This window comes from Rhea pennata, chromosome 2, assembly GCF_028389875.1.
Source record: "Rhea pennata isolate bPtePen1 chromosome 2, bPtePen1.pri, whole genome shotgun sequence".
NCBI classification, from domain to species: domain Eukaryota; kingdom Metazoa; phylum Chordata; class Aves; order Rheiformes; family Rheidae; genus Rhea; species Rhea pennata.
Genome location: NC_084664.1, coordinates 134,007,501 through 134,026,017, shown reverse-complemented (window position 1 = coordinate 134,026,017; position 18,517 = coordinate 134,007,501). Strand labels below are relative to the sequence as shown.

General features: G+C 44.5%; 3 protein-coding genes and 1 long non-coding RNA gene across 16 annotated transcripts in view; 2 read left to right on the top strand and 2 right to left on the bottom strand.

The window, feature by feature from the left end:
- Positions 1-6,761, top strand: part of SPIDR (scaffold protein involved in DNA repair) — a 206,925-nt gene extending 200,164 nt beyond the window's left edge. For all 7 annotated transcript variants that reach the window (XM_062570385.1, XM_062570383.1, XM_062570384.1 and 4 more), the window contains 4 exons: positions 1,149-1,242; positions 2,755-2,869; positions 3,358-3,411; positions 6,104-6,761. In XM_062570385.1, the coding sequence (XP_062426369.1) occupies positions 1,149-1,242; positions 2,755-2,869; positions 3,358-3,411; positions 6,104-6,232 (392 nt within the window). In that variant the 3' untranslated portion in view covers positions 6,233-6,761. The remainder of the gene's footprint in view (positions 1-1,148; positions 1,243-2,754; positions 2,870-3,357; positions 3,412-6,103) is intronic.
- Positions 6,762-8,058: 1,297 nt separating this feature from the next.
- CEBPD (CCAAT enhancer binding protein delta) lies at positions 8,059-9,783 on the bottom strand. Its single transcript, XM_062570377.1, has one exon. The coding sequence runs from the start codon at positions 9,501-9,503 to the stop codon at positions 8,496-8,498; it is 1,008 nt and encodes a 335-aa protein (XP_062426361.1). The 5' UTR covers positions 9,504-9,783; the 3' UTR covers positions 8,059-8,495.
- Positions 9,784-10,306: 523 nt separating this feature from the next.
- LOC134137434 (uncharacterized) overlaps positions 10,307-18,517 on the top strand; it is a 43,498-nt gene continuing 35,287 nt past the window's right edge. For 6 of the 7 annotated variants that reach the window (XR_009957701.1, XR_009957700.1, XR_009957697.1 and 3 more), the window contains exons 1-3: positions 10,307-10,383; positions 11,134-11,201; positions 12,236-12,290. This is a non-coding gene — a long non-coding RNA (uncharacterized LOC134137434). Of the gene's footprint in view, positions 10,384-10,433; positions 10,569-11,133; positions 11,202-12,235; positions 12,291-18,517 lie in introns of those variants that run through there. The other variant, XR_009957699.1, reaches the window with a different exon arrangement.
- PRKDC (protein kinase, DNA-activated, catalytic subunit) overlaps positions 14,389-18,517 on the bottom strand; it is an 84,350-nt gene continuing 80,221 nt past the window's right edge. Inside the window, exons 84-86 of the mRNA XM_062570376.1 lie at positions 18,016-18,204; positions 17,328-17,467; positions 14,389-16,312 (exon numbers count right to left, since the gene is read on the bottom strand). Of these exons, the coding sequence (XP_062426360.1) occupies positions 16,108-16,312; positions 17,328-17,467; positions 18,016-18,204 (534 nt within the window). The 3' untranslated portion in view covers positions 14,389-16,107. The remainder of the gene's footprint in view (positions 16,313-17,327; positions 17,468-18,015; positions 18,205-18,517) is intronic.

Below are 18,517 nucleotides of genomic sequence, written 5' to 3'. Positions count from 1 at the left end.
TTTATCATAAAAGCTGAAGTTATTAAAAGTTATTGCTGTAGCATTCCAAAGGTTCCCTCTAAAATACCTAGAATTGCTTACTTTGTCAAGGTAACCTATGTTCTTTTGCTATATGCGTAGAAATTGGGCCATAAATGTTGTATCTGGGAAATAGCTTTCCTGATCTTCAGACTTGCTGTCCTTTGAATTCCCAGAGAAAATTAAGGTTTTGTTGCTGATATGTCTCTCCCTGCTTTCTGCCAGTCTTTGTCTTAGGGGACTGGAAAGCAAAGAAAGTAAAAGGGATTACCACCCTGTTTTACTGTCAGTGTAAGTGATCCCTAGACTGCAGGGCTTTATTTTATTGACTCTATTATAAAACTGTGAGATTCTTGCTCCCTATAATTCTGTTGTACCAGATGGAGGGTTTATTTTATTGCAGTTTTGTTCCTCCAGGTGATCCGCCTCGTACAGTTCAAAATACTTGTGTTTTCTCCATAAATAATGCTAATTGTTTCAGCATCTCATTACCATAAATTATTATACACTTTTAACTGGTTTCTCATAAAACTTGGGTATGTTTTTCTTGCCAAAACTAACAAGTCCCTTTATATTAGTTGAAAGTATCTTTGGCGTTCCCTTCTTGGGCACACACTTAAATCCGTGGGCCAGATCTAATCTCTGTTAAATCAGGATAAATGAAGAATAACTCCATTGTTAGTGGAATTTAACTGACATCACTGTTTCTGAAAAGATTTGTGTCTTATGTTTCCTAAATATTGATGTCAAGCTATCTGACCAATGACTTTTGCAAGTATTTCTTGCCAAGGAAACATCAGAGGTCCAAGATGAAAAAATTGCCACCAAAACAAACAAAAAAAATCCCAAACCAGAACTTCTGAACCTATTTGGAAGGTTCATTTTCAAATATCTATCTTCTGCTGTCTTTAGACTGTTGATGCATTCTGCCTCACTGACTTTCCTTTTTGGAAGGTGGAGGGAGGAAGAGGGCGAGATTGTTGGAAAAGTTGATTCTTTCTCTGGCACCATGAAAGAAAGAGTCTTATTCTTAAGATGAGAGTCAGAAAAGATGAAGCCTGCTGGGAAGCCAGGAGTTTGCTAGCTTACATTTAGTATTTTGTAAGTTTTTATTATTATTATTATCTTAGGCACTGTTGTTGGGGTTAATGAGAGCACTGCTTTCTCCTGGCCTACATGCGACAAATGTGGCAATGGAAAATTGGAACTTTATCCCCAGGACAGGTAAGAGTCAGTATGCTCCTTAATATTCCAGGTGCTTTGCAAGTGTAGCCATAACAGCAATAGGTGATGCAATCATTCCTGCAGGCACAGGCTGCACTTTGTTCCTTCCTAGCAGTGAGACATAGTATTTTTATTGTTGATGAACTGATAATACCGGCAAGGTTAGATTAATTTATTAAGAAAGATACAAGTAGATATGAAATGGTTTGAATGTACAGTAATCACAATTTTGCAAGCCAATACTGAATTATTAAAGATTTCATACCCCACTGCATCACAACGTTAGTTTTAACATGCTACCTAACTCCCAGTTCTGATTTTAAGCTCCTTGAACAATAGTTTATTGTGTTTTTCTGTCCTGCGTTGTTACCATGTAGATTATTAATTCACCTGCTTTTTAAAATTGATCTGTGATCCTTGCTATGATTTACATAAATGCAAAAGAGATGCATTCAGACCTACAGAATATATAACCTTTCTAAAAATAATGTAGAATAATTCTGGCAATATTAATGTTACAAATGTGAAAACTGATCTTGCAGAACCTGTTATCGCCTGAAATGTCAAGTCCACGTCACTTGGGCATGTTTGTGGAAGTGTCCCCTTAGCTACTTAGCCAGCTTGCTCTAGCATGGTCCGAGATATCTAATGGGATAAAAGCCTTGTAGTAAGAGAGTGAGCAGAGTGTTACAAGCAAGAAAGGAGGTTCTTTCTACTGGAAAAGCTTACAGAAGTTTAAGGAGAAGTAGGGTGGTTTTTAATCACTTTGAAATGGGTAACATTTTCCTAAGTAAGAAAAACTTTACTATATTGACTTTGTTATTTATTATTTGTTATTGACTTTGTTACCATATTGACTTTTTTTTTTTTTGGTGGTAGTGGTGGGGAGCTGGAAAGCTGAGTAAGGTTGTCCCATATTATACTAGTAAGAGTGTATGCATGTATACATAGTAGTTTAGTACATAGATTTTTTTTCTATATTCTGAAGGACTGTCTTGCTTTATTTGGAGAATAGCTGAGCATCAACAGCATTCATTCAAGCCCTCAGTTCCAACAAACACTTACTGCTGTGCTTAATTTCATGCATATGGCTTAAGTGTGTGCTGAAAACATTGAGTGTTTGCTGAATGAGGGCCTAAATCAATACGTTATTTAGGCCAAAGCTATACTACAGCTTTTTTTTTTTTTTTCACATAACTGTTAGAAGATTGTGAGATTCATATCTGCTTAGGTGAGGTGGCTGTGAACAGCAGCCTCCCCTAAGTCTGACAAAACTTAAGAAAGGAAGATTCCTTTTGCTGGAAGAATTTACATCCTCCAAGAAAGTTACTTACCTTTACCAACATAACTTTATCTGCTATTATCGACTCAGTATCTCCACCATTGGCTCTTCTACTATTGGTCTACCAGCAAAGCATTTTACAGAATAGACTAGATGTTAGTTGTTTGTGGATTGAGTTTCTGATTAATAATTTTTCCATATGTTTTCCCATCATGGTTTGCATGTTTCAGCAAATTGCTGTATTGCCACCAGTGCTCTGAAGTTGTGATTTCACCAGTTTTGAAAATGCAACTGGAAGTCTTTTTGAGTTGTCCATCTCGATCTCAAAGTACAGTAAAAGTAAAGGTATGGTACAAAATGAGTTGGAGTGTATTGAATATAATGAGTGTAGACACATAAGTACTCTAAACTACACTTTTATAAATAGCTCTGTTATAAGAAAAATTAAAAGATTTAAAAGAGAATCCCATAATTTAATCTGACATTAGACTAGGGCTTCGTTGCACTAAGAATCCAATTCTGCAGTCCTTATTCAAATAGTACAGTCATTGAGTTCACCCTGGGGCTTCCAAAATGTTGGCTGCGTCAAGTCCCACTGAAGGACTTTGCTGGGATGAGCTCTTGGGGAATTTCAATGTCCACAGCATAAAAGGAATGTGGATTTTTAGACTCCCATTCTGAACTGTTTTTGTGTCATCTCTCTTCTGCTTACTTGGTCAGAGAAATAAAATCATTGTATGTTAACATGATTAATGTTTGTTTAACATGACTGTTTTAACCGACAAAGAGACTGTTTCTGCATACATAAGTTTTTGTTAATTTTCTTATTGCAGCTGCTACAGCAGACAATCTGTTCTCTGCTGATGTCCTCTCCCACTGAGGATGGGGTAAGTATAATTAAAGTTTACCAAAGACATTTAAACTACACAGAGGTAGAATACTAGAGATGTTGTGAATCAAGTGGGAAGATACTAGAATCATAGAAATGGAACAGGCTCCTGCAGGCCATCCTGTCCGACCTCCTGCTCAACTTGGCTATTGCCATCATGAGATCAAGTCAGCTGTGACTTACCTTGGCAGAGTCTTGAAAGCCTCTAAAGACAGAGATTTTACTGCATTTCCAGGCAGCTTGTTCCAGTGCTTCGCCAGGAGCGGTAGGAGGTTTCACTAGGAAAAACTTTTCTTTTTTTCATGCCCAGCTAGGGCATGATTGGGTTTGAAGCAAGTTCCAGAGCAGTAAGTTGGTGTGGCTCCCAGCACAGGCAATCACGCCTTCCCCGCCGATGCCCTGCTGCTGCATCACTGGCATCAGGCTAACACCGTCCTTTTGGAAAGAAGGATGGGGCTGGTGGGGTGTGCAGACAGCTTTAGCTCCCGTGGGGTCCTGCAGAGCTAGCTGCGAGTGGTCATATGGGCATTCAGAGCTACGGCAGGGGCCGTGCTGGCCCACGCACCGTTTCCTGGCCCATCATTTTCTGTCTGATCCGAAGGACAACGAAGATGTAGTCCCAGAAGTTCAGCTTTCCAAACTGCTTTTCTAAACCCTATAAACTGCAAGTATTTTCTAATGGAACATAAATTACTTACAGGTATTTGTAGTAGACAGATTTAAAAATGCATGCAAGATAGTGTTTTTTAATTGGGATCTGTGTAAGAAAGACACACATAAGCCACAGGAATTCGTGGGCTAAAGTACAGTTTACGTAATCATCAAGTAGTTGTTCCTTTAATCTGAGATATCAGAAGAACCCTGACATTTGGCACAGTGACCCAGATTTATCGCGAGTAAGTGAGGCATTTAAGGTAGGTGCGTGGCTGTCATTGGCTGCCATATGGTCAGCGGAGAAGGAGCGGCACCTTCAGAGAGGGGCTGTAGGCCAGCTAAGAGCTGGAAATCGCTCCCTCCCTCTCTCTTTATTGATCATAGAAGAAAGCAAAGGCCAGCTCATCTTATTTAAGCTCATCCCGGTTAAATTATCTTCAGTTAGGTGACACGTGTTGGGGTTGGTTTGCTTTCCTCTGTATTACACAGTCTTGCAGTAGTTTGCAGTTACATGCTACATGGTTTTAATGTGATTTATTGATAGTATTTAAAGTGGAAGGTTTCTCTGAAACTGAACTTTTTTTTCTATATATACTGGAAAGTGCATATTTCATTTAAACAAAGAGATATGAGAAATATCCAAAATATGTATGCTCTTTTAATAGCTGTTAAACCTGGCTAAGTTTTAAAGTCTGTTTTTGTTAAAGACTGACAAAATATCATTCTTTTCCTAGTTATTACAATTCAAACAACCCCTTTCTCATGTTTCAAATTTTATAATATCAGTATGTAGCAGACTGTCACCTTAGAAACATGCTTTTTTTTTCCTACTCAAAATACGGGATAACTTTTTCCTCTGAAGTATTTTCATCTCCCAACTGCTGCATTTTAAAAGGAAAGCACATCTCAACTAAGATTAATCACAAGAAATACCACTTTGGGTGGTATTTTTTGCTGATGCTGCGAAGTTGTCTAAGGTGTAGTTTGGAAGGCATTTCTTTTGGCAGTGAGGTTGGTGTTAGCCACTGCGCTGGCCACTTGTTCCTGCATTGTGGCAACCCTTCACTTATACCAACAGAGCTGTTTGTGCAGCTGCACTGTGAATTGGATAGCAGAACTGCTCTTGGGTTAAAATAATCTAGGGGGGAAAAAGGGTTGTTTATACCTTGAATCAGGCAAGTGATTTGGTTATCATCAGGTGTCTGTACAGCTGTGCCCCAGCACAGATAAAGAGGTGGGAATGGTCAGAGGGTGGGTCTGGGCAAGTCCCGCTGGTGAAGGAAAGGCGCATGAAGGCTCTCATCTGAGATGCCTCTCCAGGAGGCTTTCGGCAGTCGGTGCTGCCGTCCTTGTCCTTCCCTTGGCGGGCCCTGTCACCGTGGGGAGATCATCCAACCTGTGTATCCCTGGTCTCCACACACAATGCAGCCTTCACAAGTGCGCCACAACTCGCGCTGGAAAACTGCCAATCAGATCATTAAGCAGAAGGAACTATGTAGATGCAAATGATCATAAGTAATACCTGACAGAGCATAAAAAAAGCACACAGAGTTAAAAAGGGCTGGGGGAGTTAAATTCGTTGTGACCTATTTTTTTTTCCTTTTGTAGATGTTAACTATCGTAATGGATATTTGCTAAATGGTATTCAGCATGGATATATATGCATTTATATACCTTCTTACCACATGTAAAGCTTGTGAGTGTAAGAAAACTTTATAAAGGTATTCCTTATAATGGTTAATCTTCAGCTAAACAGAGTTTAGAATTGCAATAGCTTTTTTAACGGAGTCATTTTTAAGAGCCTGGTAGGGAAGCACAACTTTAAACAGGAGTGACATCTAATTGAAAAATCTAATTTATTCACTAGTCAAATATATTATTTTCCAGCAGTTCTAGTGCAATTTTCTTTTTGCGGATTAAAAAAAAAAAAATCTCTTGGAAGAGGACCTTACACCCTGTATCTTTTGAGTTATATGCTGCTTAGAACAGAATGTACAGGACTGTTTGTTTTAATCAACATGCTTTTATCACTACAGAGTTATGAGGTGAAGAGCGTGCTGGGAAAGGAGGTGGGGTTTCTGAACTGCTATGTCCACTCTGTAACCAGCCACCCTAACTGTGTTGGACTGGAGGAAATTGTTCTTCTGGAAGCAGTGAGAAACTGAACTGAACACTGTCAGCTATTGTAATATCTATGGACTTTGTATTGTGGTTATTTGTTAACTATTGCCATAGATAATGCGCAATGCGAACGTGATAAGTATTAAAATAGTTTATTAAAACTGTGATTTATAAAGCACATAATTGCCAACACTGAAAAGCCTATAAAAACAATCATCTGTTCAATTTTCTGAACTCTTCTTTTTCTGGTGAATTCAGAAGTTAGCAATACAGTTCTTCGGAATGTTTATTGTTTATGAATGTAAAACATCTTGTTCTGGAATTTTGAATGGTTGTAAAAATTTCAGAGGATGTTTTTGTAATGCTGTCTATTTATTGTCAATGGAAAATATTTTACTGATGCTTTTGAAATAAATATTTTGCTATAGATAGTGAATATCAATCTGTTAGGCTGACAATTTCATCAGGTTTCCAGAAGTACTGGCCGCTGCAAAACAGTGTTATGTGCTAAGTCTAAATTGTAGAATTTGTTATCATTTTGCAATAAATATTATAAATACAGATTTGAACAAAGCTTATGTTTTAAAGTGTCAAAGGTATATAAAGTCAATGTTTTATAGCTAATTGGTATCTAAACATAGACATACCGTGTTATCTATAGCTTCCCACAAAGCGGGTGTTTTATTATAGTCTCAATTATGTGTAAAGAATAAACTGGTTTGTAGGCCACATAACTATACTCACCTGACAGTATAGAGACACGGATTACAGATCAAGGTTATAACCATATAATCAGATAAATATTATCAGAATCTTCCAATATGTTGTTTTAGAATCAATGCAGGAGTTAGTTAATACAAGAGTTTAGTTAAAGGCTGAAGTTTTTTAACCCTTTTTATGGTATAGAACACAATATTGAACAACACTGTAACAAGTCAGAGAATGAGGTAGCTCGTTTTGTGTAGTCCTCAGTTAAATGATTATCCAACAGAAAAAAAAGTAAATGAAATTGTTGCTACAGTAATTGTTTCTGTGACTGGAGCTGACAACTTCAGAATTCTTAAAGGAATAACCCAGCTTTTTCATCTCCCTCCCTCTACCTCGCTCCAAACTTTTTTCTTTCCTGACCTGTCTTGCTCTAAGGAAGGAAGCTAAGGCAGTCTGTTCCTGCAGCAGGGATACCCCTGCACCCTTCCAGGCCTGATTCACTGAAATCATCTGGCTCATTGAAATCCCTGTCTCTCCGTCTTGAAAAGCTCTAGGTGTCAGAGACGCTTATAGTATTAGGCGCGTTTTGCTGCTGGGGTCCCATACACGCTGTCATCTTTGCAAGTTTGCTTTGGAAATTCAAACATGTTGCCTAATCTCACTTAATGTATTCGCTCACTCATAGATCTGCATTTTACATTCCTCACTTTCACTCGAAAGGAGCAGTGAAAGTGGCCAGCGGGAGGGCTGAAAGGAAGGTGTACAAAACCTACAGACTGCATCTATTTAAAACTTCGCCCAGCACAGGAGCGTACGTGCAGCGCTGCATTTTTCCGGAGTGGAAACCGCTCTGAGGTTTTCCCCAACGGGAGTTTTCGGTAATTGTGCTTGTGTTCACACGTCCCCGTCGCGCTGGCTGGCTGGGAGCGGCCCGGCCCGGCCCGGGGCCGCGGCTGCAGCCGCCTCGCCGAGCGCCCGCGTGCAGCGCGCCCGGGATGTTCTCGCCGCCCCCGCTTCGCCTTGCGGGAGCCGCCCGCAGCCTCCGTCCGAGGCGGCCGCCGGCGCCGGCCCCCCCGCGCCTCGCAGGCCTCGCCGCCGCGGGGGCCCGGGACGCGCGGACCCGCCGCCTTCCACACACACAGCAAACCGAGAGCAGAACCGATTTAAAATATTCTCGTTTATTCTTAGAAATGCTGTAAAAATTGATATAAAAGGTCGAGCATGCTCAGTCTTTTTCATCCTAATGTCTAAAATACATGGGTTTTTGAATCACTTTAACAGATGTACCATAGCTGCATCAGTATGAATAAAATGTAGAAAAGAGACAAAAAACTACCATTACAAAAATAATTTAAGGGGAGAAAAAACAACAACAGATATTTAGCTTTTTTCCTTTTTCTTCTCCTGCAAGTTTCGTGGTGAAAGCCCCGGGCATCGCGCCTCTCGCTACAACGCCGAGGGAGGCGGGAGCGGCGCCCCGGCGGGCTGGCGCGGAGCGGCGCGGCGCGGCGCGGCACCTCCCGCGGCCCCGGCGCCGCCCTCTGAGGTATTTATCCACCGTTTCACGCAGTCCGTGTCTCGCGTCCCGCGCCCCCCCGGTTACCGGCAGTCGGTGCCCGAGGCGGGCTGCAGGAAGGAGGCGCTGGGCAGCTGCTTGAAGAAGTGCCGCAGGCTGGTTAAGTCCCGGGTGAGCTGCTCGATCTTCTTGTGCAGCTTCTCGTTCTCGGCCGACAGCTCCAGCAGCTTCTGCTGCATCTCCTGGTTGCGCCGCTTCGCCTTGTCGCGGCTCTTGCGCACGGCGATGTTGTTGCGCTCCCGGCGCTGCCGGTACTCGGGGCTAAACCTGTCCACGCACTTCTTGGCGCCGCGCTCCTTGCCGCCGGGGGGCGGCGGCCCGCCGGGCGCCGCGGCGGGGGCGGCGGGCGCCGGCGAGCGGGTGCTGCAGCTGGAGGGCGAGCTGCTGCCCGGCGGCTCGGGGGACGTGGGCGGCGTGGGCTGCCCGCTCAGGTTCATGATGGTCTGCGCGCAGGTGGCGATCTGCGAGGGCAGCAGCGAGGACGAGAGGTCGCTGTCGCTCCAGTCCGGCTCCTGCTTCAGGGCGCCGCGGGAGGAGGAGGAGGAGGAAGAGGAGGAGGAGGAGGAGGAGGCGGTGCGGGGCTCAGCGCCCAGCAGGGTGGTCATGGCAGCGCCGAGGTCCTTGGCGGGGTCGCGGCCGGCGCCGCCGCCCGGCGGCAGGTACTCGCCGTAGTCCGCGCCCCGCTCGGGCTTGTGGTTGCTGTTGAAGAGGTCGGCGAAGAGCTCGTCGTTGCACAGCTCCAGGTTGGGCACGGCCGACATGGAGTCAATGTAGGAGCTGAAGTCGATGGCGCTCTCGTCCTCGTACATGGCGGGCGCGGCGGCGCTGAGCTCCGCCAGGTCGGTGCCGCTGCCGCCCGCCGCCTCCTCGGCGCTCATGCTGCAGCCGGCGCGGCCGGCGGCGCCGGGCTTGCAGGCGGCGCTCAGCCCGCCGCCGCTGCCCACCTTGGCGTCGTAGAAGTTGGCGGGCTCCAGGCACCAGCTCTTATAGCATGCCGGGGAGTCCAGGCTGTACAGGGCGGCGGCGCTCATGGGCGAGCGGGCAGCGGCGCCGCGGGGGCGCGGCCAAGGGGCTCCCGGCCGCGGGCACCAGCCGCCGCTCCGCGCCGCCGCTCGCAGCTCCAGCCTCCGCGCCGCGCAGCTGGGCAGAGCAGAGCCGCCGCCGCCGCTGCTGCTGCTGGTGCTGCCGCTGCTGTCCCTGCTCCTGCCGCTGCTCCTGGGCGCCGGGGGCGGCGCGGGCGCTGCCTCCCTGCGAGCGCGGCGGGAGGCGGCGGGCGCAGCGCGGCTCTGGCTCTGGCTCTGGGAGTGAAGCCGCCCGCTCGGCCCCTTCTTATACGGCGCCGGCCCCGCCTCCTGCCCCGCTGACGGGAGCGGGTGTTGCTGGCACCGGCGGGTCGGGGGCGGGCGGCGTGCGCGGCCGCGCAGCGGCGGAGGGTGCTGCTGCCCGCGGGCGGCGCCCCGCGGCGGGGGACGCGCTGCTCGGGCCCCTCTCGGGGGGCGCCCGCGGGGCCCCGTGCCGGGCTGCGCCGCCGCGGGACGGGCCGCTCCCGCCCCCCCCCCCCCCCCACTCCGCGTGTGCGGGGCGGACGGCGAGGCGCGAGCGGCCCCGGCCCCGGCGGGGGGCGCCCCGCGCCGCCCTCGCCACCTGCCGCCGCGGCGGCGGTTAAACGGCCGTTAACGGCCGGCGCGCGCGGCGGCCCCGCGCGGGCGCGGAGGGCGGCGGGAGGCGCCGGGCCGGGGCCGGGGCCGGGGCCGGGGCCGGGGCGCGCGCGCCGCCCCCTCCCGGCGGAGGCGCGCGGGGCAGCCGCGGGCGCCGCCCTCCCGCCTCCGCGCCGCGGCGGGGCCGCGCTCGTCCCGCGGCGCCGACAAGCCCCGCGGGGGCAGCGCGCCGGCGGGGCGGTCTGCACTCGAGGTAAACGGCTGCTGTTTTACTTCTTAAAATACACGAAATAAATAGCAAGTTCTCCGGTTACCTGAAGCAGATTTAAAAGCCCAGGTTCATAACCAGCTTGTTGATTAACCGAAAGACATGAAAACTTTCGAAAAGCATACCGAGGGTTTTCTTCCGGACGGCGTAGTTGAATTTATCATGACTCGGTAGGATTATCGCGGTCGCTGGCTTTTCCTCTGAACGTTCACGTGACGTTAGCAGCGTTAGGGCACGGCCGGCGGAGTTTTGGGCTGATCAGGTGGATCTCGGGGTTGTAGGTAACGTCACGCTCGGCAGTTGTGCGGCGGCGCTTGCTGCCTTGCTCGGGTCGTTGCAGTAAAACGCAGCTGTTTTTGTCAAAGGAGGCTGTATTTTAAGTGAAATAGCCGGGCCAGGCCCGGCGCACGCGCTTTCCCTTTGGCAGCGCGCGCGTGACAGCCGGACGACTGTACCTGCCCGGCAGGTAAGGGTTTACGTGGGGAGGGGGGTTGTTTCTCTTCCGACTGTAATGCTGCAGTCAGTTAGATCCACAGAAACTTTGCGTTTAAATAAACCTAATCATCTGGTTTGCTCTTTAGGGACTTGCTTTACACGAGTATTATAATCTGAATTTGATGTGACACAGTAAGCAGTTGCATTTTTTGGTGCAAATAAGGCTTTTTTTTTTTTTTTGAGCTATGAAAACTAATGTGTTAAATCCTTTTCCATATGTTGTCATTTTCTGTGATCAAGCATTACGATATGTTCATGTTGCGGGACTCTGTACCACCCTGCTGCTTTTCGGCTTAGCTTTCTAGCAGGTAAGTGCAAGTGTCAACCGGTGCTTTTTGCCTCTTCCCCCCCCCCCCTTTGCTTTACAATTCTAAAAGTACCAGCCTACGTTTTGTGCACCTACCTCTGCACACTATCAGCAGTCTCAGACCCGTTCTCCTCTCTCTGTGACAGGGTCCATCGATCTGCTGGAAGGAAATACTTCTCAGCTGTCTTATCTGTAAAATTATAATTAATCTTGGAAAATATCTATCTCAATTAATTGTTTGTACTTAGAACTGTGTTACATTCTCAGCTCACTGAAGTTCTTATCACCAGAGGAGAACTGGTCATAAGGTGATGTTGGAGTGGAGCTCTGCCAGCCCAAACAGTCTCCTTTGATATCAGTCACATATTAACACAAAAAAAGAGACTAGATTCACAGCAAGGACTCTGCTTAGTCACCTAACTGCCTCTTGGGCACCATAGGACACCATTTAGCTTCTCAAAATATCTCACTGATCTGTGTGAACTGTTGGGCATGGAAAGAAAAAAAATGTGCAAGCCTCAACACTTGCCACCTGTACCATATCAAAGCCCCAACATAGGCCAAAGATGAGGTGCTGAGTTGCTTACCTTGTCTTCAAGACCTAGGAGACACGTTCACACTTCATTTGGCAAAATTGTAGCCACATGCTGTTACCCAAAGCCACCTGGAACTAGTGTTTGTTGCTTCGACGTGCCACCTGCTGCCTCAAGTAGTGGGGTTTTAGTGCAAATCCAGCAACATCAGGAGTGTGTGAGTGGGTGATACTTGTTGCTTGTCAAAGTACCTGACTAAAGGTAGAAATACATCCTGGATCTATGGGATAATTTGTCCAAAATCTTGGCAATTAAACCCGTTGCTGATGCCAGAATAATGTCATAGATGATGAAGCAGAGATGAGAACTTAACTCCCTTACTCATCCTGCTGAGTATCTGAACCACTGACTCAATGCTTCTTTCGGTGAGTTTTAAACAGCAGCAAGAAACAGTTTCAATGTATACATTTCAGAATATTTTCTATGATGAACCTTATTTTAGGTTCCTGCACTAAATCAAGCAAGGAGGAGAATTTAAACTTGACTGCATCTTCCAGGTGAGTGGCTGATCACTGGGCTGAAGAGGAGTTTATAGCTTTGTCCTTTCTAAAAAATTTGTATTAAACTACTCCGAAGTTCCGAGCGTAGTTTACCTCTTGGAATCATAGTAACAGAAAACAGATCCAGTGAAGGATCAGGAACTTGACCAAGGCTGAACTTGTGCTGCAGAGTCCTTGGTGCCCTTATCAGGGCTTGAGCTATACAGCAATGAGGTCATGCAAGGAGGGCCCCGACGTTCCCTGGGGACTCCTGGCTTCATTGGTCACAGTGGGGCAGCTACAGTGCTGCGTTGCAGGAAGGACATGCTATCAAAGAGAAGTACCTCAAGACACCTGGTTTTGTGGGGAAAGGCTGACTAGGGGGTGACAACAGCCAGCTGGGAAGGGAGAAGATGCAGAGAATCCTGCAGTAAAACAGTTTGCAGCAGTTTGGAACTGACTTCAGACTGGGATATCTGGGTGAGGAGATGCAAACTGGGAGGGAGGAAGAACTCCCCTCCCACACACTCTCCCAAGGATCAGCCAGCACCTCCTCTGATTTTGTAGCTGGCTCTCGTAAACCAGCACAGCAACTGCTGGATGCGTCCTCCCTGCACCCTCTTCCCATCTCTTGCAGGGTTTGTGCCCTCCCTCATGCTGGCGCTTTAACAGTATTTTGCTTTTCATTTATACTCACCTGGATCAGTCCATTGTGCTGATTCAGCCTGTGGCTACACCACTGTTAGCAGCTGAAGGAACTGCCTGTAAATGAAGGATTTTTCTTTTTAGCTCTTTTAAATGCTGTGCTGTGACTCACCATGGGGCATTTGAACCATGCCAATGTCAGTTTATGGTAGATTCATTTAATTGCACCTGGAGCTGCTGAGCTTGTGGATTAATTTTTCCATGTACCAACCTGAACAACTTACTGTGAAAAATCCTACTGATTCTGCTATTGGTTTATGTAGCTTTTTAGATGTAAGTAATGAATTTCCAGATAAAAGCTGCATCTGGTTAGTTAACCTGAGAAAGAAGTATTTTGCTGTACTTACGGATAGTTGAGTTTTGTTTTGCATCATGAGCCCTGCAACAATCTCTTACTTTCTTTGAGCTACCCATCATCTTACCCTTTTCTGGGAAAAACCCCAAACCACCCCATAAAGCACAGAGCCCAGCAATGTAACCGAGATTTTTTTTTAAATGTTGTTGTTATTATTATTGCATCAATATATTGATATTCTGTGAGTTGGCTTTTGTCTTTCCATTTAATTTGTATATTTTATTTAGAGCACTGTAAGTCAGGATAGTGGATAGCAGCTGGGATTCACATATGTTGGAGATCACTTTCAGAATTAGCTACACAGAGGCAGTCTGGTCTTTTATTTCTCCATTAGGGTAATATCGCTTATTTTGTATGAGGAGTGTTTTGTGGTGATTTGTCAGGCTGACAGATGTATCACTAGCATCACTGACATGGCTTCAAATCAGAGCGCTTATTTTGTTGCTAAAACTAAACTTTTTAGCTATACAGCTCTCAACCTTGCATGGGATTTCCCACAAGAACATTAAGTGTTGTAGACACGGTATAAGCTTTTTAGTTACGGTTACTTTCATGTAATGCAAAGGCTTCCACGCCCGGCCTGAGAGCCTTTCAGTATTGACCAAAGGGAAGGGAGAAAACAGGTCAGCATTCGTTATGGTCTCTCTCACCTGAAAGAGGTGGGCTGTGCTCTTGCTCAAGTCCCACTCCACATTCCTCATTCCAGCGCTTTCTGAAGAGCTAACAAACCTTTGTTTTGTTCTGGAGCGAGGCCTGCTGAGCCGCCTTAGCTTGGGAAGCAGAAAATTCTATTATTGCTGAAAGTATCAGAAGTCCTGCGTGAAGAGCCTTGTTAAACTATAAACCTAAACTTTATCCCCCATGGTACAGGTCAAAGTACTCAGTAAATATCTGAGGTATGTGCCAAAAGTGCAATTTAACACCTCGCATGACCAGCCACTTGATTTCTAAATGTCACCTCACCATTTCATGCAGCTTTTTATTGTGCTTTAACTTTCTTGCGTATGTAATGTGACAACTCAAAGCTGGGGTGCCTCCACATAACCAATCTTTAGTCATAATGTCACCTTCTTTATTGATATCAGAGATGAAAGGAACAAAAGGCATATTACACAGGCACATGTTCATAAAAATACATATCACACACTTTTATGGAAAAAACCCTTTACATTTATTATCATTGTCATAGAGAGGTAAATTTGGATGTTTTCAGTGATTGAACTGTCAATTTTTTTTGAAATGAGTTCCACACCTGAAGGACTTTTTTATTTTTAAAAAGAGAAGGTCTTATCTGGAATGATAAGTTTTCTCTACAAAAACGTAGCTGTGTAATATTTTGAATTAATAAAATTTGATAAAAGAATCTGAGTTGCTTGATTCATAACACTAAATTGCATTGTTTAGGTCAAATCTGACCAGTACAAAGAGTGTCAGTCGAGCGTATGTAGCAGGAGGGAAGATGACATGTAGTAATTGTTGTGGAGAGTATTTGGAACAAAGACGCACTACTTACTTACTGGCTCCCTCCATGTTCATTGGCCTTCAGCTTGCAATCTTCTCAATCTTAGGTTTACCATAACTTTTAAGACTTACTACTCTGCTCTCCTGCTGAAACATTCACTGGAAATTGGTGCCAGAGGGGCAGCAGTAAATGCAGCCCCGAACAAGATTGAGACTCCTTCATTACCACAGAAGGAGGAGGCAAAGCTTGTAGGCAGTGAAAGGGCAAAGACTCACTTTTATTATCTCTTTTATGATAATTATTAAAAGCATCTATGGAAAATATCTTCTACAATGAATTCTGGGTAATAAGCAGCCGTACATTTTAGAGGAATATTTTTCCACCTCGCTATCTGGGCTACGCTCTATTTGCCACAAGGGTTACCAGAAAACTGGCTGCCAGAGATTAAGATCCCGTTCTGGGGCAGCTTTTAAACTTTGTCATGAGCAAATACCAAAGTGCAATAGACAGTCTGCTCTGCTGCAGTTAAGGCAGGAAGCTTACAACACACTGCTCTGTTGCCTACTGCAGTATGCCTATTTTCAGGTAGCTATTGCACATACCTATTTTCAATTAATACAACATGATGAGTATAAACATCTAGAATATAGATATAACAGATTAAAACCTCTAATTGTTTAAAAAATCTGCTGGAACAAACTGACATTAGCTTCTCATCACTGCTTTATTATCCAATGCTGAAATAACTATCCACTAATACCTTAGGTGTTATCTAGAGTCAAAAGCCCTTTTCTGTTTTATTGCAACATATGCTTTATTGTTTTTATGTATATGAAAATCTTTTTTTTTTTTTTTCATTGCAAATAATGTATGTCTGCAGAATGGTGCAGCTTGATTGCCAGCAAGGTCTTCACATATGAAAAAAACCCAAAACACAGACATTCACTCTAAGAAGGCCTGCAGGTTTGGAGGATATGAATTTATGCTCTTCTCAATGATTACAGTGCCTTTCAAATTACCCTTGAAGCTCAAACCTCTCCCATTCTCTCTTCTGAGCAGAGCTAACATACTCCTTTCATGACTTTAATACAAAGACATAACAACTCTATTGTTTCAGGATCATATTAACAAATCGCTGTTTGTAGACAGCTTTAATATAAAACACTTATTCCCAATATTAATTAAGTTAACCTATGTTGATAAAAGCATAAATTAAGTGTTTTTTCTCTTTTTGGCCCTAAAATTCTGATCTAGCCACAGCTGTATGGTAGAGTGGGCTCCACTTGACAGAATGTGCTTTAGAAAGTAACTCTTCACACCCAGGGTTCCCATCCCTCCCAGACTCTGCCCAGAATGTTGGGGTCGGTGGCTTGATCAATGAGGCATTTCACTTGGGTCTCTTCTGAAAGTCCGTCCTCTGCTTCTCTCGCTCTGATATTATGAGCAGCATCACCACAGGCCACAGCTACAAAATCATTGAAAGAAGGCGACTTCTCATGGCCCAGATGCAGTTCATCACTAAAATGGAGAACACGAAAATAAGTTCTTATTCAATCAAATGAAAAAATCTGAGGTGTGGATTCTTAAATGTGAAAGGGTACTAGAGCATCATGCGTGTAGCTTTATTTTTCAAGACACCTGGAAGTTGTTCAATAATTTTAGAAGGCCTGGCCTTCACTGGTGATTTCAGGAGTCCATCATTAGCAAATATTTACCATGAATATTTCAGTCTTGTCAAAAGTCTCTAAGTGAGAAAAAGATGCAGCAGTTCACATCCAAGCTGTTTTATATCTGTAGCTGCCCTACACATTTCTATCTGCAAGCATTATGCTGCCTTTTCCATTTGCCTTGACAGCACAAATGAGTCCACCTGAGCCCTGCACTTCTCACTATTTGCATAGTTTTTAAAACAGGCTTGTTTTCTTGCTTTCTCCTTGCTTTCTTTCTCTTTTTTATTTTTGGATTAATCCAAAATGTCTTTTTAAGAGAGGATGGAAGGGATTAATTGTACTTTAACTGAACTTTAAAGACATTCTGACTGGAGCCAGACTTGACTAGACTGACAGAAATAATCTGAGGCAGCCATCAGAACTGAATTTGATGCTTTCGGAATGCAGCTGACTTCCACGTCTCCTGTACAGCTGTTTCAGGTTCCGTTACAAGGAACTGTCCAGCAGAGGTGTATCTTTCACATACTACCCCTAGCCTAAAAGCTGTATAGAAGAATATATAGAAGAGCAGTTTGAGCAGTGAGAAATTAAGCAGGCCTATGGGGAGGGGATGGGTGGGTTGCCAGGAACAGTAAAAATGCTTAGGAGGCCTCAGCTGGAGCAAGAACACTCACAGGAAGATATCTGGTATTTTGACAGACAAGATGATTCTGAGAGCTTGTACATGCGGCAAAATGATTCTCTGAGTAGGTTTGTTGAAATTCTGCCCTGCCTGCCTCTTCCTTTTCCTAGCTGCTAGTTTGACACGGGAGACAGCAAAAGTTCTTATTGGAGGAGTTCAGAGTAAAAGGAGAGTATCTTACCAAGTGATTCTTCTTGGATTGCAACCTGTAAGCTTCCTTTTGACATAGTTGACTTTTTGCAAAGGGTACCAGTTTACTTCAGATGTGTTTATTTCCTGAATCCATGTACCTCCTTTTTTCAGCTGCCTCTGTTCAAAGTTCTAAGGAGAAAACAATTTTGCCCTGTTTATCATAAATCATACACTTAAAAAGACCTTTAAGCCTCCATACAGTCATAGCAAGTGAAGCCAAGAACTCTTTAACGGCAGATGCAATGGAGGACAAACTAATGAGGATGATAACTATTTCTACCTGTGGCTTCAAATTTAATTTACCGTTACTTAAGCACAGCTAGTTTTAGATTTTTTTTCTCTGTAATTGTTAGTTTGAGGTGTACAGTGTTAAGTAAAATTTAAGAGGCTCTGTACAAGAAGTTGAAAATACTTACTCTGTTGTCATAAATGATTATCATGGACACTACAAGGACAGTACACTACTAATAGACATGCTACTATTCTTCATCCCTTGTCATCATTATAGAATTCTGGCATTTTAAATGCTTTTAGCCCAGTTTCACTTGGAACTCAACAAAACAAGCAAAGATAAAAGTAGTACTGAGACTGAGCATCAGGAAATACTTCCTTTTTGATCAGTTTTATCCTTATTGCAGTTTATGGATTTTTACACGACCTAAAAGGAAAAAACCCACCTTCCAGTCTAAAGAAGGCTCTTTTACAAATACATCCATTGTGCTGATGAGGAGATCTGGATCTGCACGATAAGCTCTTAGGGCATGTACCATCACACTGTAAATGAGTCCCCACTCTTTCACTGGCATCATCAGATTAACAAACTGGCGAGTCAGACGAAAAGGCATCAACTCCGGCACAGGCAAAAACTAAACAAGAACAGAGTCAGTGGAAAACAAACAAAACAAAACAAAAAAACAAAAACAAAAACAAAAACCAACCAACCAACCAACCTGCCCCCCCCCAAGAATTAAGAAACTGTGGAACAGAAAGATTAGAAAAAATAATTCTCCTTTTAAATTTTGAAACCCTATTAGTTACTTAAGTGAAAATAATGTGCGACTCAATGGAACAGGACCATTTTTATTCCCTGTCCTGTCGGTAAGAAATTCTGTAGGTCCCTGCTTGCCTGAGAATATCTGGAAACAGAGATTCTATTCTATTAATTAGAAATAACTTGTA

Bases quoted from the DNA above. Each gene is read 5' to 3' on its own strand.
- CEBPD (XM_062570377.1), bottom strand. From the start codon at position 9,503: ATGAGCGCCGCCGCCCTGTACAGCCTGGACTCCCCGGCATGCTATAAG.